The 11,791-nt window shown below is 60.4% G+C and overlaps 1 protein-coding gene across 2 annotated transcripts; it reads left to right on the forward strand.

Moving 5' to 3' along the window:
• Positions 1 to 498: 498 nt before the first annotated feature.
• On the forward strand, positions 499 to 8,911 carry APH1A (aph-1A gamma-secretase subunit). 2 transcript variants are annotated; one of them, XM_077319396.1, is made up of 7 exons: positions 499 to 622; positions 2,244 to 2,414; positions 3,218 to 3,291; positions 3,524 to 3,646; positions 4,096 to 4,223; positions 6,442 to 6,565; positions 7,531 to 8,911. In XM_077319396.1, the coding sequence occupies exons 1-7, from the start codon at positions 510 to 512 to the stop codon at positions 7,593 to 7,595; spliced, it is 798 nt and encodes a 265-aa protein (XP_077175511.1). In that variant the 5' UTR covers positions 499 to 509; the 3' UTR covers positions 7,596 to 8,911. The 2 variants fall into 2 exon arrangements, with proteins under 2 accessions (XP_077175511.1, XP_077175520.1); XM_077319405.1 differs by lacking the exon at positions 2,244 to 2,414 and having other exon boundaries at positions 503 to 622.
• The last annotated feature ends 2,880 nt before the right edge of the window (positions 8,912 to 11,791 follow it).

An 11,791-nucleotide genomic window follows, 5' to 3' on the forward strand; every position in this document is an offset into this window, starting at 1 on the left:
CGAGCGATTGGGAGTTGGAGCCTGGAGAAGGGAGAGAGCTCAGCAGGGTATAATGCCACAGTTGGGGCTGCCAACCTCCAGGGTGCGGCTGGAGATCTTCCGCTTTTGCAGTTTATCTCTATACGTCCCGGGGATGCCAGCCATCCTCCAGGCGGGACCGGGGGATCCCCTGGGATGACACTCTCCAGCCTCCAGAGCGCGGTCCCTCGGCAGAGAATGCTTAGGCGGGTGGCCTCTGGCTATATACGCCGCTGCGGCCCGTCCTCCCAGGCCCCGCCCCCGGATCTTCAGGCGTCCCCTCTCCTGGGTCTGGGACCCTCCCGAACCCCCTCCAGAGCCAGGGCGGGGCCGGGGCCGGGAAGGAAGAGCGGCGGCCTACAACTCCCAGCGTGCCCCGGGCGCGGACGCCCCGCCCCCTCCCTGCTGGCCCCGCCCCCGCCTGGCTGCCCGGCGCTGGTGCAGGTGGAGGTGGAGGGAGGCGGTGGGCGGTGGGCGGTGGGCGGTGGGCGATGGGCGCGGCGGTGTTCTTCGGCTGCGCCTGCATCGCCTTCGGGCCGGCGCTCGCCCTCTGCCTGCTCACCGTGGCCGGAGACCCCCTGCGCGTCCTCCTCCTCGTCGCAGGGTCAGCCCGGCGGGGGGCGAGGCTGGGGGGGCTGGGGACCCTCCCCGCACAGGGAGCGCGACCCCCGACCGCCCCCCCCCGCCTTGCTCTGATTCCGGGCCGGGGGCGCGGAGGGGGTCCGGGGAGGGAGGGCTCTGCGCTGGAGCGGGCGGGCGGGCGGGGGGCTCCCTGCAGGGGCGCTTGTGGCATGGAGGGCGGGGTCGGGGGGGGGAGAAAAGGGGCTGGAGGCCGCCCTGTAGCAGCCCCTGGCTGTGGGTCCCCCTCCCTCCAGACCCCCCCCCCCCGTTTGGATCTGTGCTTGGCTGGGAGAGTCAGTCCTGAGCCCCCCTGGCCTCCCCCCCCCCCGGGTCTCCCTTCAGCCAGGCCCCTCTGCCCATCTCTGGGGGGGCAGGAACGGGGCTTGGGGGCTCAGCCCCACCCAGGCCTGGGACATGCAAGTGGCTTTGTGGCTCAGGCCAGCTGCCAAGGATGCGCCCTGCAGGGGGTGCCTGGAGGTTGGGGAAGAAAAAGGTGCAGGGGGGAGAGGATGCCAGCCCCCCCCCCATACAAAGAGGCGAGACCCACAAGCTCTTCCGTGTTTCCGCTGCTTGAGGAACTGGGAAGGGCCCTCGTGTTACTGCCCAGTCGCCAGAGAGGGAGGGCGCCTGCAGGGAACAACAGAGCGCAGCTGGCACAGAGGAAACTCCCTTCCCCCTTGGGCCATCCCTCCTCCTTCCTGTGTGAAGCAACTGGCCGTGAATGGGGCACATGGCATGGCAGGCTCCAGCCCCGGGGCCTGGACGGGAGCCAGTCTGGGCGGCTGGCCGGGCCTAGGGGTGGGGGCCACTAGCTGAAGTGTAAGACCCTCGGGAGAGCCCTGCTGGGTCAGGCCAGGGAGGGCCCATCCAATCCAGCCTGCCATCTCACACAGAGAGAGAGAAAGAAAGAAAGACCCCCCCCCCTGTAGCAGAAGCCCCCCTTCCCTCCAGAACCATTTCCTTCTTCTCAGCTGGGATTTATCCAATTGGGAGCAGAGCCTGGAAAGAAACCCTCTCCCCAAATTCTCCATGGGTGTGGGGCAGGCTTGGCTGCTTCCCCCCCCCTTCTGGCAATTGCATTTTGGACTGGAATCTCCTCAGGGCAGGGACCTCTCGTGCTCCTGTCATGCACACAGAGGGCAGAGGCCACCAAGCATTATAGGCCCCACTCCCCTGTTTTCTGTGAATCCAGTCCCACCCACCCAGCTGGGTTGTGCCCCTGGAGCACTTGCTGTGTGTCCCCAGAGGGTTCCCCTGTATCCTCGTGGGCCTGGATTTTGCTGGCCCAGCCACATGGAGCGCTGGCTTTTCTAGACGGCGTGGTTTGAAAGGAGTGCTCCGAAATGTTCTGACCAGATCAGAGCACCCAGGAGCTGCCCTAGATTTCCAGGGTCGGGGGAGGGCGTTGCTTCAAGGACCTGCAGACCTCTGTGCCTTCCCCAGAGTCACAAAAGCAGTAGAAATCTGCTTGACGTTGTAGGGGTTATGCCCATTGTGCATTATAGGTTTCCTTCGTGGAGAATGCTAGTTCTTTTTAATGAACTGCACACCGCCCAGCAGGTAGCTAATACTGATCTCTCCTCCCGCCATCCCTTCTTCTCCAGGGCCTTTTTCTGGCTGGTCTCCCTCCTCCTGGCGTCTCTGATCTGGTTTGTTTTGGTGCAGCTCACTGACCGGGATGATGCCCAGCTGCAGTACGGCCTCCTGCTCTTCGGCGCGGCCCTCTCTGTCCTGCTGCAGGAAGCCTTTCGCTTTGCGTACTTCAGGCTCCTCAAGTAAGCGGGGGCCTCCCGGGCAGTGGGGCACGCTGGCACCTTCGCAGGGACTGCCCTGGGCCCTGATCTTAACCCCGGGGTTGGACGGTCACGGCTTCCTCCCAGGGGATCCTGGGAACTGTAGACTTGGAAGCAAGCAGAGCAGTCTGGCATAGAGAACCATCTTCCCTTCCTGGAACTACATTTCCCAGGGTTCTTCTGTTTGGAGCCATGACTCAGGTATGGGTTGTTGTTGCAGAGTGTAGCCAGGTTGGCCGGGTTAAAGAGCTGGATTTGAGTCCTGCAGCACCTGAGAGACCAGCAAGGTCTTGGGGTCGATCCAGATGGGCTGCCGTGGGGGTCTGTCTGTCAGTCCAGGGCAGGGGTAGTCAAACTGTGGCCCTCCAGATGTCCATGGACTACAATTCCCAGGAGCCCCTGCCAGCGAATGCTGGCAGGGGCTCCTGGGAATTGTAGTTCATGGACATCTGGAGGGCCGCAGTTTGACTACCCCTGGTCCAGGGGCACGTTCAGGATTGACAACATGGGTGGCGGGGGGGAGGGAGCTTGAGGGAGTCACCGCTCCCTTCTTCCGATGGGTCCAGATTTGTGTGATGGGAGCCACCCTGAGCCCCAAGGAAGGGCGTTAGAAAAAAATCCATCAATAAATAAACTGGAGATGCCAGGATTTGAACCAGTGACATCCTGCACGCCCAGGAGGTGTTCTTTCCTTGAGCCACAGCTCCTGGCTAAACTCATAGGAAGCTGCCTGGAGCATTTTCTGTGCTCCTGAATGCTCCCCCCCCCCCTTCTCTGCCCCTTAGGAAGGCGGACGAAGGTTTGGTGACCCTCAGTGAAGACGGGCGGCCACCCCTGTCCGTCAAGCAGATGGCCTACGGTGAGTGAGTGGAAGGATGCTCCCATCACATGCCTTGTTCCAGCCGCAGTGCCCGGCCCGAGGACGCCCCCTCCCGCCTCTTCAGAGGGTCTGTCTTGTTGCTTCGGCTCCAAGCCACCGATGGTTCCTCGGACCCAGGGGGGTGGGCCTGCCTGCCCCACAGAGGGCAGCTGAAAGAGAGGGCCTGCTCCAGTGGGTCCTTCAGGGCTTCTCTGTCCTCTCTGCTCTGCAGTGTCGGGGCTCTCCTTCGGCATCATCAGCGGCCTCATCTCCGTCATCAATATCTTGGCGGATTCCATCGGCCCGGGCACCGTGGGCATCCATGGGGACTCACCCCACTACTTCATCACCTCAGGTAACCTCAAAGGGGATCGGTGGCCCCCCCTCTGGGTTTTACCCTGACAAGAGCCCTGTTAGGTAGTCCAAAGTCACCCGGTGACTTTGTGCCAATTTGAACCCAGATCCTTGCCCATCCCTCTCACGCTTACACCCTGATCTCTCCCTGTTCGGGTGATCTTGGAAATAAATTATTGACTCTAAGCAATTATTGACTCTTCAGAACGGCTCAGCGGATTCCAGAGGAGGCTGCCCCATAGATCCATACAGAAGAAGGGGGGTGGGGAGGGACGGGTTGGGCCCCCATAGGCCAGCTGGGGGCAGAGGGAGAGCTGGTTGCCGACAGGGTTTCTCCACCGCACATTCACTGTCGTTGTTGAGTGGGGATGTCTTTGGGTGGGGGCTGGAGGGCAGCCTGGGGAGAGGTTGGGCTGGGCTCGCTCTGACCGCCCCCCTTCTCACCCACAGCATTCTTGACCATGGCCCTGGTCTTCCTACACACCTTCTGGGGGACCATCTTCTTTGATGCCTGCGAGAAGAGACGCTATGGGACGCTGGGCCTGGTGGTCACCAGTCACCTGGTCACCTCTGGGTTGGTGAGTGGACGGGGGGGGGGATGACCGTACGGCAGTGTTGCCCCGGCTGTGCACTGGGACCCCTATGTTGGTCATGAAGCCTCTGCAGCTGGGTCTCAGGGCAGCCTTCTCATGGCCATCCCTGCCCTTTCCGTTGGAAGCAAAGATCTGACCCTCAAAACAGTTTATAATACTAGAGATGGTAGAGGCCATCTAGTCCCGCCCCCTACTCAAGGCAGGATCAGCCTGAAGCATCCAGGAGAAGGAGCTGTCCAGCCGCTGCTTGAAGATCACAAGTGAGGGGGAGCTCCCCACCTCCCTAGGCAGCCCATCCCACCCAGGGGCCAGCCAGTTCCTCTGCAGGGCCAGCCACAGGGCAGAGAGGCCGAGGCCTTCCCCTGAGAAGACCCTCAGAAGAGCCCTGCTGGGTCAGGCCAGGGAGGGTCCCTCCAGTCCAGCCTCCCGTCTCACCCAGGGGCCAGCCAGTTCCTCTGCAGGGCCAGCCACAGGGCAGAGAGGCCGAGGCCTTCCCCTGAGAAGACCCTCAGAAGAGCCCTGCTGGGTCAGGCCAGGGAGGGTCCCTCCAGTCCAGCCTCCCGTCTCACCCAGGGGCCAGCCAGTTCCTCTGCAGGGCCAGCCACAGGGCAGAGAGGCCGAGGCCTTCCCCTGAGAAGACCCTCAGAAGAGCCCTGCTGGGTCAGGCCAGGGAGGGTCCCTCCAGTCCAGCCTCCTGACTCCCCCAGGGGCCAGCCAGTTCCTCTGCAGGGCCAGCCACAGGGCAGAGAGGCCGAGGCCTTCCCCTGAGAAGACCCTCAGAAGAGCCCTGCTGGGTCAGGCCAGTGAGGGTCCCTCCAGTCCAGCCTCTCGTCTCCCCCAGGGGCCAGCCACAGGGCAGAGAGGCCGAGGCCTTCCCCTGAGAAGACCCTCAGAAGAGCCCTGCTGGGTCAGGCCAGGGAGGGTCCCTCCAGTCCAGCCTCCCGTCTCCCCCAGGGGCCAGCCAGTTCCTCTGCAGGGCCAGCCACAGGGCAGAGAGGCTGAGGCCTTCCCCTGAGAAGACCCTCAGAAGAGCCCTGTTGGGTCAGGCCAGGGAGGGTCCTCCAGTCCAGCCTCCCGTCTCACCCAGGGGCCAGCCAGTTCCTCTGCAGGGCCAGCCACAGGGCAGAGAGGCCGAGGCCTTCCCCTGAGAAGACCCTCAGAAGAGCCCTGCTGGGTCAGGCCAGGGAGGGTCCCTCTAGTCCAGCCTCCCATCTCACCCAGGGGCCAGCCAGTTCCTCTGCAGGGCCAGCCACAGGGCAGAGAGGCCAAGGCCTTCCCCTGAGAAGACCCTCAGAAGAGCCCTGCTGGGTCAGGCCAGGGAGGGTCCCCCCAGTCCAGCCTCCCGTCTCACCCAGGGTCCAGCCAGTTCCTCTGCAGGGCCAGCCACAGGGCAGAGAGGCCGAGGCCTTCCCCTGAGAAGACCCTCAGAAGAGCCCTGCTGGGTCAGGCCAGGGAGGGTCCCTCCAGTCCTGCCTCCCGTCTCCCCCAGGGGCCAGCCAGTTCCTCTGCAGGGCCAGCCACAGGGCAGAGAGAACAAGGCTTTCCCCTGAGAAGACCCTCAGAAGAGCCCTGCTGGGTCAGGCCAGGGAGGGTCCCTCCAGTCCAGCCTCCCGTCTCACCCAGGGGCCAGCCAGTTCCTCTGCAGGGCCAGCCACAGGGCAGAGAGGCCGAGGCCTTCCCCTGAGAAGACCCTCAGAAGAGCCCTGCTGGGTCAGGCCAGGGAGGGTCCCTCCAGTCCAGCCTCCCGTCTCCCCCAGGGGCCAGCCAGTCCCTCTGCAGGGCCAGCCACAGGGCAGAGAGGCTGAGGCTTTCTCCCAACGTTGCCTCCAGACTCCGGAATTGCTCTCTGTTAAGTCCACCTGGAGAGATGCTTCTGACTTTACCGTGTCCTGCAGAGCCTGTTCTAGGCTGTGTCTAGCAGGGAGCGCCTCTGTGTGTTCCTCCTTCTTGCGCACAGAGTGGGGTGGGAGGGAGGCCGAGGGGGAGAGCTTAAGCCCTACGGCCCCATCTGGACCTATTCAGCCGCAGGGAATTATCCCCTAAGCTGTGCCAATCAGCAGTCTCCCGGATGAGCGATGGAGGCTTGTGGAGGCTTTGGCCAGGCCCAGTGCAAAGGCTCATGGGAGAAGGAGGCAGCCGGACAGCAACATGGGTGGGGAGAGTATTCTTGGGGCCTGAAAACCTTTTTCTCTGCCCTCCACAGACCTTCCTCAATCCTCGCTACGAAGCCAGCCTCATCCCCCTCTTCCTCCTGACGCTGTCCACCGGGGCCTGGGCTTTCTTCACTGCTGGCGGATCCCTGCAGAGCATTCAGGCCTGCCTCTCTGGTGAGGGTCAGCACACGCTTGGGGAGGGGAGGGCAGGATGGGTAAAACTGGGGCAGGGCGGGGGGGGGGGGGGGGCTGAGGCTCAGTGAAAGAGCATCTCCTTGCCAGGCAGAAGGTCATAGAATCCTAGAGATGGAAGGGACCTCCAGGGTCATCTAGTCCAACCCCCGTGCTGAATGTACGAACTCACAACTACCTGCCCACCCACAGGGACCCCAATTCCATGCCCAAGTGTTGCCCCCACCCCCAGAAATCTCCAGAATCCTCCATCTGGAGGACAGGCCTAGCTGTGGCTGTAAGCTATAGGATCAAGCAGGAATGCTCTCTCTAGGGCCACAGTTTAACCCTTAGAACTAGCTGTGTGTGGGTGTGCCAACAGATCTGGAGACAAGCATTGTGTGCGTTAGAGCAGGGGTAGTCAACCTGTGGTCCTCCAGATGTTCATGGACTACAATTCCTCATGGGAATTGTAGTCCATGAACATCTGGAGGACCACAGGTTGACTACCCCTGCTCTAGGGCAGAGATGCTCTCTCTTCTTGGTGCTTAAGGGGCCCAGTGGGAGGACATCTGGAGTTCTGGCCCCACTGATGGACCCCTGGGATTTGGCCACCCAGTGACCCAGAGTGTTGGCCTGGAGGGGCCACTGGCCTGACCCAACATGGTTTCTCTTATGTTCTTATGCCTGGGGCATGGATGCTCTCTCTTCTTGGTGCTTGGGGGGCAAGAGTTGGGGGGCTTCTGGAGTTTCTGGGATAGAGTGTTGGACCGGAGGTGCCACTGGCCTGATCCAGCATGGGGCTTCACCCCCCCCCCCCCCGTGGCTGCTTTCCCCCCAACCGGCCCCTGTAACCAACCTCCTTCCACTCCTTAGAGGGGGAGGAGACCACATGTCTCTTGGGGTGCTTGAGGGTGGGTGGAGCGACATGCAAACCCCCGAGCTCTTTCCCTCTGTTTTCATGGCAGGCAAAAAGAAGGAGGACGATTCCGTCATGGTCTACTCGGCCCTGCAGCTCCCCGCTGAAGACTGACCGGCACTCGGGCATCTGGTGTGCTTCTTCTGGCCCCTCCTTGCCGGCTGGGAAGGCACAGAGCCCCACCCCAATCGGCACACACCTCCGGGGTCAGCAGGAGTGGGCCCAAGCCAAGCCTTGCTCAGTGGGCCCGAAACGGTGCCCACTTTGACCACAGGATCCCTGGCCCCAAGCAAGAAAATCTGTCTCCTTCAAGTGGGTTTCTTCCTTGCTGCGACTGCAGAAGGCTGCAGCGTTTACGTCTCCCCTCTCTTTTTGGGTGTGTGGGGGGGGTGTGGGTGTGGGGACGCTCCCCACCCCACTCCTTGTAGCTTAGGAGCCCTTTCTAAGTGGCAGAGCTCAGGAGAGTTTGGCAAGGGACTGGTGATAGTAATTTACACTTAGTTTTTGCCAGCAGGGACGCCGATCCCCCTGGCCAGCCACTGTCCTAGTTAGACTCTTGTTTAATACCAGGTGCTCATGGGGGAGTCTTTCCCCCTCTCCCTGCAGTGGGCTGCAGGCAATGCCCCATTTTGTAGCCTCCTGTACCCCACCCCACCTCCGCTGGCAAACAGGAACCAGTTGGTGTTTTCCGGAGGGCCAGAATTCTGGGGAAATGGTTCCCCCTGCTCAGCCAGTGCAGCTCCCGGTCGCAGCCTTCGAGCACAGACCTCCGAAATGGGGCCCTTCGGTTTTTTTAGTGGCAGAACTCCGACTCGACCTTCCTGTCTCCTTGTTCTGACTGTTCATTGTTGCCGGCTTGAATTGAACCCCTGCAGGGTTGAGCCCGGGGGGAGGAGGGTGCTGTTGGGTCCCGCAAAGCAAGAGGCCTGCTTCACTTTTGGGCCTTGGGGGCCGGTCCTTTGAGCCTCCCGGGCCGCTCCAGTAGCAGCGTTCCCGGGCCTGTTTTCAAACAAAGTCGGGCAACTCCCTCTTGGGTCGAGACCTTCAAAGGAGAGCGGTGTGCCACTCTAGCCTTCTCACAGCTCCGTGGGCCCTGCCATAGGTTGGCCATTGGTCAACCAGGGTGTTCTGCAGCGCCCTCTGCTGGCTGGGAAGTATTACTGCTCCTGCGCGGATCTCTCTGGCCTCTGCGGTCGTCCGAGAGCAAATAGGCCCCGGCTTCCTTCAGGAGAAATTCCTCTTCCTGGTTCAAGGGAGACTCCCCTCGCGTGACCTTTCCAGAGCAGGGGACTGTGTTGCCTTAGCCATGCCCAAGCAGCTCCAGCTGGCTTCTTTGGAGTGAAGCCTTGATCCTTTTTATGACCCGAATGACAAACCTTCTTAGTATCGGCTGCTTGGGATGACGAATAAAAGGACTCTCTCTCTTGCAAGGACGGTGAATTGGGATTTATCACTTGGGTGCTGTCTTGAGGTGGGGGGGGGGGGGTGGACACAGCAAAACCCACCCAGTGCTTGCGCTGGCCTAGCCGTGGGCCTCCTGACCCGTGCACCTCTGCTCGGACACTTTTACCCCCCCCCCCGAATCGGCAAAGGGGATTAGTACCCCGAGGACTCTGCACATGCCCTGAGGCAGCCTGGCAAGTGGGGGGGGGGGAGTGCCTCTGACATGCATAACCCACCCAGTTTACTCTGTGCTCCTCTGCCTATGGGGGTTTGGAAGTTCAGCCTTACTGTGTGTGTCTCGGGAAGAGTAAATGAACCCGCACCTCTTCCTCTGAGTATTTTCAGGACGGAATGGGGCAGACTCTAGGCTGGCCTGCCAAACACGAGACATTCCAGGAGAGATGCAAGCCAGGGTGGGGCTGGCACCTGTCCTTTGCAAGCTTCATCCAGACTCTCTTTAGGACACCGGACTCCAAATGGGCTTCCGGGGAACTCAGCAGAGGGGCCCCTGGCAGGTGGCCACATCAAGCCCTTGGCACTGCCAGTCTGTGAGCCACAAAGTGTGCCCCAGGGTCTTCTGGTGGGGGGGGGCAACAGGGCTCCAAGAGCAAGTGGGGGAAAGGGTTCCCTGAGCACTGGAGAAATCCACCGCTTTGGGGTTTAGGAAAACAAGCTGCTTATGGGATTTTTCCCCTTTAAAGAGATTACAAAATGGCTCACGAGTTGCAGTTGCCTAAACTAACTGGCCCTGACAGCCCCCCCCCCCCCCCCCCCAGCATTAATCCCAGTAAGAAAAGAACAGGGGGAAAAGTGAAGCCAAGTTGCCAAGGAAGGAAATGCACTCCTGTTTTAACCCCTTCTCTCCCATCCTGGTGTCTCGTGGTTTGGAGCGGCAGTTTCTAATCTGGAGAGCCAGGTTCGATTCCCCTCTTTTCCTGTACCACATGCAACCAGCTGGGTGACCTGGGGCCCCTCTCAGTTCTCCCAGAGATTTCTCGGCCCCACCTGCCTCGCAGGGTGCCTGTTGTGGGGAGAGGAAGGGAAGGCGATTGGAAGCCGCTTTGAGACTCCTTCGGGCAGGGAAACGCTGGGCAGAAAAGCCATCTCTTCCTCTGAAGGCAGCGCCAGTGTGCAGTGGCTGGATTGGGGGCCGGGGAATTCATGGGGAAACATCATGTGTGAACGGCAGATTAATACAATCTAATCACCCATGCCTTGGCAGCATAGGGTCTGCCCTAGTTAGTCCCTGGAGAGGAAACCACGCAGAGGCAGGCGAAGGGCAAACTGGCTCTGAACATCTCTTTTCTTGGAAGCCCCATGGCAGGGACCCCCAGCCAGGGTTCCTGTAACCCTGGGCCTCCGTGGTCTTCCCACGGGTGGAATTTTGGGTGGCCCCTGACATCCCTTGATGCTGGAGCCCACTTTGCCCGGGGGGAGCCCTCTACTGGCCCCACACAGTGCAGCCCTTAAGCACCCCCTTCCGCTTTATTCTCTTGGCCCTTCCTAATGCTGGCCAGGTCCGGGGGGAGTGTAGGGGTCACCTCACTTCCGGTGACTGGCACTTCCGGTGGGCGTGGCCAAGCGAGATCACTTCTGGGGTCCCCCAAAGGCTGAAAAATATTTCAGGGGAGGGATTCCTCCACGGGGAAAAGGTTGAAAAAGGCAGTGAATCCAGAGCACGCAAATATCGTTTCCGAGAGTAGCTGTCTGGTTCTGCAGTGGAACAGCTCCATTCTATTCCAGTAGCTTCTTTGAGACCCTTGAGCGTTTCAGGGTATCCGACAACGTGAGCCTTGACTGTCCAAAGCTCAGGACACAAACGTGTGGTTGGTGATGCAGGACCTGGTGATGTTCTGCCTCGTTACCAGTGTGGGCTTCTCCATCCACTCTCCACCCCAGACCTAATCCCGCCAGGCCGGCCACTGTCGCTCGGCGTCTGAAGTCACAAGGATGGATGGACTCTCAGTCCAGCCTCAAGTAAGCAGCCGTGTTACTCTGAAGTAGCCGAGCAAAGTTGGACTCCAGCGGCTCCTTGAAGACCCATAACCTTTGATTCCCGGGGGGAGCCCTCCGGTGCCCAAGCTCACAACTTGAATAAAACTTGCTTGGCCTTCAAGGTGGACAGGAAATTTCTTCTCACCTTCTAGCCGTACCTGAAGAGAGCGTGACTCCGATAGCTCCTCCCCTGGCACCAGTATTGTGAGTCTTTCAGGTGCTCCGGGGACTATTCCGCACACTCTGGATAATACACTTTCAAGGTGCTTTTGCAGCTGGGTTTTCCTGTGCAGAACAGGATAGTCTACTTCTGAAGTGCATTATCCAATGTGTGCAGAATGGGCCCTGGTCTCCGGCTCTTTTCTGCTGCAACAGACAGACTCGCGTGGCTACCTGTCTTGACCAGGGGTGGGCAAATTGTGGCCCTCCAGCTGTCTGTGGACTACAATTCCTCAGGGGCTCATGGGAATTGTAGTCCACGGACAGCTGGAGGGCCACAATTTGCCCACCCGTGTGCATGTACACGAAAGCATATCCCTTGAATAAAACTTTCTTGATCCTAAAGGGACTGGACACAGACTTTGTTCTGCTGTTTCAGACCAATCCAGAGACCCACCTGACTCTTATCACAAATGTGTGAATGGAACACAAATCCCATGTGGTCCCCCAGTCGCCTTTTATAATGCACACGTCATGCTGGCAGCTTTTAAGTTTTTAAAAATCTAATTGAGGAGATCAAAGCCCACACTGTATTAGTAGCAGGAAGTCCGGTGAAGGTCAGCACGGTCCCCACGTGGAAGTGGGGGTCTCTCTGCGATTGGGGACCTTCTCTTAATGTCCTGCATTCTGCAGGGGTCGGGCTAGATGACCTT

Source organism: Paroedura picta, chromosome 1, assembly GCF_049243985.1.
Source record: "Paroedura picta isolate Pp20150507F chromosome 1, Ppicta_v3.0, whole genome shotgun sequence".
NCBI lineage: Eukaryota > Metazoa > Chordata > Lepidosauria > Squamata > Gekkonidae > Paroedura > Paroedura picta.